Source organism: Entelurus aequoreus, linkage group LG05 (genome assembly GCF_033978785.1).
Source record: "Entelurus aequoreus isolate RoL-2023_Sb linkage group LG05, RoL_Eaeq_v1.1, whole genome shotgun sequence".
NCBI classification, from domain to species: Eukaryota; Metazoa; Chordata; class Actinopteri; order Syngnathiformes; family Syngnathidae; genus Entelurus; species Entelurus aequoreus.
This window is the reverse complement of record NC_084735.1, coordinates 1,447,038-1,449,537: the sequence shown is the minus strand read 5'-3', so window position 1 is coordinate 1,449,537 and position 2,500 is coordinate 1,447,038. Positions and strand designations below refer to the sequence as shown.

At 41.5% G+C, this 2,500-nt stretch overlaps 1 protein-coding gene across 3 annotated transcripts in view; it reads left to right on the top strand.

Annotated features, from left to right (window-relative positions):
* LOC133650007 (FH2 domain-containing protein 1-like) overlaps positions 1-815 on the top strand; it is an 18,636-nt gene extending 17,821 nt beyond the window's left edge. For 2 of the 3 annotated variants that reach the window (XM_062046743.1, XM_062046742.1), the window contains exon 12: positions 1-815. This exon is cut by the window's left edge and continues 152 nt beyond it. In XM_062046743.1, coding sequence (XP_061902727.1) covers positions 1-670 — 670 coding nt within the window. In that variant the 3' untranslated portion in view covers positions 671-815. The other variant, XM_062046745.1, reaches the window with a different exon arrangement.
* The last annotated feature ends 1,685 nt before the right edge of the window (positions 816-2,500 follow it).

Genomic DNA, 2,500 nt, shown 5'->3' with positions numbered 1-2,500 from the left:
TGTCTCCCGGTGCAGGAAGACCTTGGAGCTGGCGGTCCGCCATCCGTCCGGAGACAAACCAGAGCCCGCCTCTCCGGAGAGTCCGGAGAAGGAACATCAGGATGCGGAGAAAGTGTCCGAAGAAGGAAGACACGGAGAAGGAGCGATGGACAGTCCGGCTACCCCTCGTACACCTCGGCCAAGAACCAGGGACTACTTCTTTGCCAAAAATGGCGACGTGGGCTCTCCGTGGACCATCTTGAGTCCTCTGACTTGCTCCCAGAGACGCGCTCAGCAGCACAGAACCTCCGTGTCCGACGACGACGACGACGTGTGGGAAAGCGGAGGAGATCCGCCAAATCCCAATCCCCCGTCCCTCTCCGAGTACCCCCGTGACCGAGCTCTCTCCAAAAGCCCCTACTTGAGGTCCGCCTCCGTGGACGAGACCAGGCTTTCCCCCGCGCCCGCCTTCCGACTGGGGAGTTTCTTCCAAAGGTCCTACTCCTCCGGTTCCAGGACTGAATCGGCGATGATGGACCGAGCCAGGGCTTTGCTGGTCGCCGCCAAGACCGGGGACCACGCAAACGGACCGGCAAACAGCCTCGGCTTCATCTCCTTCTTCAGACGCTTCGGAGGCCGGAGCAAAACCGGAGACGTGGAGGACCACGTCCTGAAAGACGATGATACTTAATGCTGCTGGTCTTTGATCGGAACTTTTCATGTTTGTCTCTTTTTAGCCTCCTGTGGTGACCAAGGCAACTAGGAACTTGTCTTGGACACACCCGGAAACGTGTTTTGTATTTCTGCTTTTCAATAAATATTTTATTACATTTTCACTTCTGTTCCGATGGTTGGAATTAGGAAATGGTTTGAATGTGGAGGAGTTTGGATTTCCAGGACAACCGGATTTTGGGTTTAGAACTTGGGAAAGCGTTAGTTGGAAATGTCCAGGATGAGTGGAATGTGTTGATGTTGGAATGCTTTGAATAGCTTGAAAATTGTAGGAATTTTGCAACTTGGAAAAATATCCCATTCATTTTAATGGGAACTTACCGGAAATTTGGGAAAAGCGGGATTTTTTTGGTTGGTGTTGGAATTGTTTAAAGTAGTAAATGGTATTAGGGAATTTCGGGAAAATCTGGAATTTTTTTTAAATTGGTAAAAAACAACTTGAATGTTCAGAATGAGTTATAATAATAATATATTTTATTTGTAAAAAGCACTTTACATTGAGTAAAACAACCTCAAAGTGCTAGTGTATTAAAAAAATAATAATAAATACAAATAAAAACTAGAACAGCCAAATAGCTAAAACTAGTATGCATATATCTTTAAAAAAAAAGGCTTTTTTTAGAAAGAAGAGTTTTTAAAGCATTCACAGTCTGTGGTACCCTCAGGTGGTCAGGGAGAGCGCTCCTCAGACTGGGAGCGGCGGAGCAGAAAGTCCGGTCTCCCATTGTTCGTAGCTTTGTCCTCGGAGGTTGGAGGAGGTTAGCCCGTCCGGAGCGGAGGATTTGGGGGTGAGCAGTTCTTTGAGGTAGAGGGGGGCATTACCATGGAGGCACTGGTGGTTGGAATGGTTGGTGTTGGAATGTTTCAAATCGGTCGAGAAATGTTGACGTATGCTTAGGAGCATTCACACAATTATATACATTGTTTTAAGTACACTGTCGATTTTACAGTAAAAACTTGATGTTTACAAAATTTTACAAAAAAATATTTTTATTTTTATTTTATTTTTTTACAACATTTTACGGTAAATATAAAAACAGTACCACCGTTTCGTTTTTTGTTTTTTACGAAAAAAAAAGCTGGCAGCTTAGTTGCCGGAATTGTACTGTTAAATTGACATTGTTTTTTACAACATTATATTGGGGAAGTCTGGGCTTCCCTGCTTAGGCTGCTGCCCCCGCGACCCGACCTCGGATAAGTGGAAGAAAATGGATGGATGATGGATATTACTTTTTTTTTTTTTTTTCTGGTAACTTAGCTGCCAGTTTTTTCTGCCGTAAAAACAAATGTAGCGTCTTTCCATTGACACTGATACACCGTTAAAAACTACAACCCTAGATTTTACAGATAAAATAGAATAGAATAGAAAGTACTTTATTGATCCCTGGGGGAAATTCAGCAGCACAGTTCACTCACAATAGACAATAAACACTTGGGTATTTTTTACATGTGAATAACATAAATACAGTCTATTATACAGCATTATTCACATGTGAATAACATAAATACAGTCTATTATACAGCATTATTCACATGTGAATAATATAAATGCAGTCTATTATACAGCATTATTCACACGTGAATAATCTAAATACAGTCTATTATACAGCATTATTCACATGTGAATAACAAATACAGTATTATTCACATGTGAATAATATAAATACAGTGTTATACAGCATTAATCACATGTGAATAACATAAATACAGTCTAATATACAGCATTATTCACATGTGAATAATATAAATACAGTCTATTATACAGCATTATTCACATGTGAATAATATA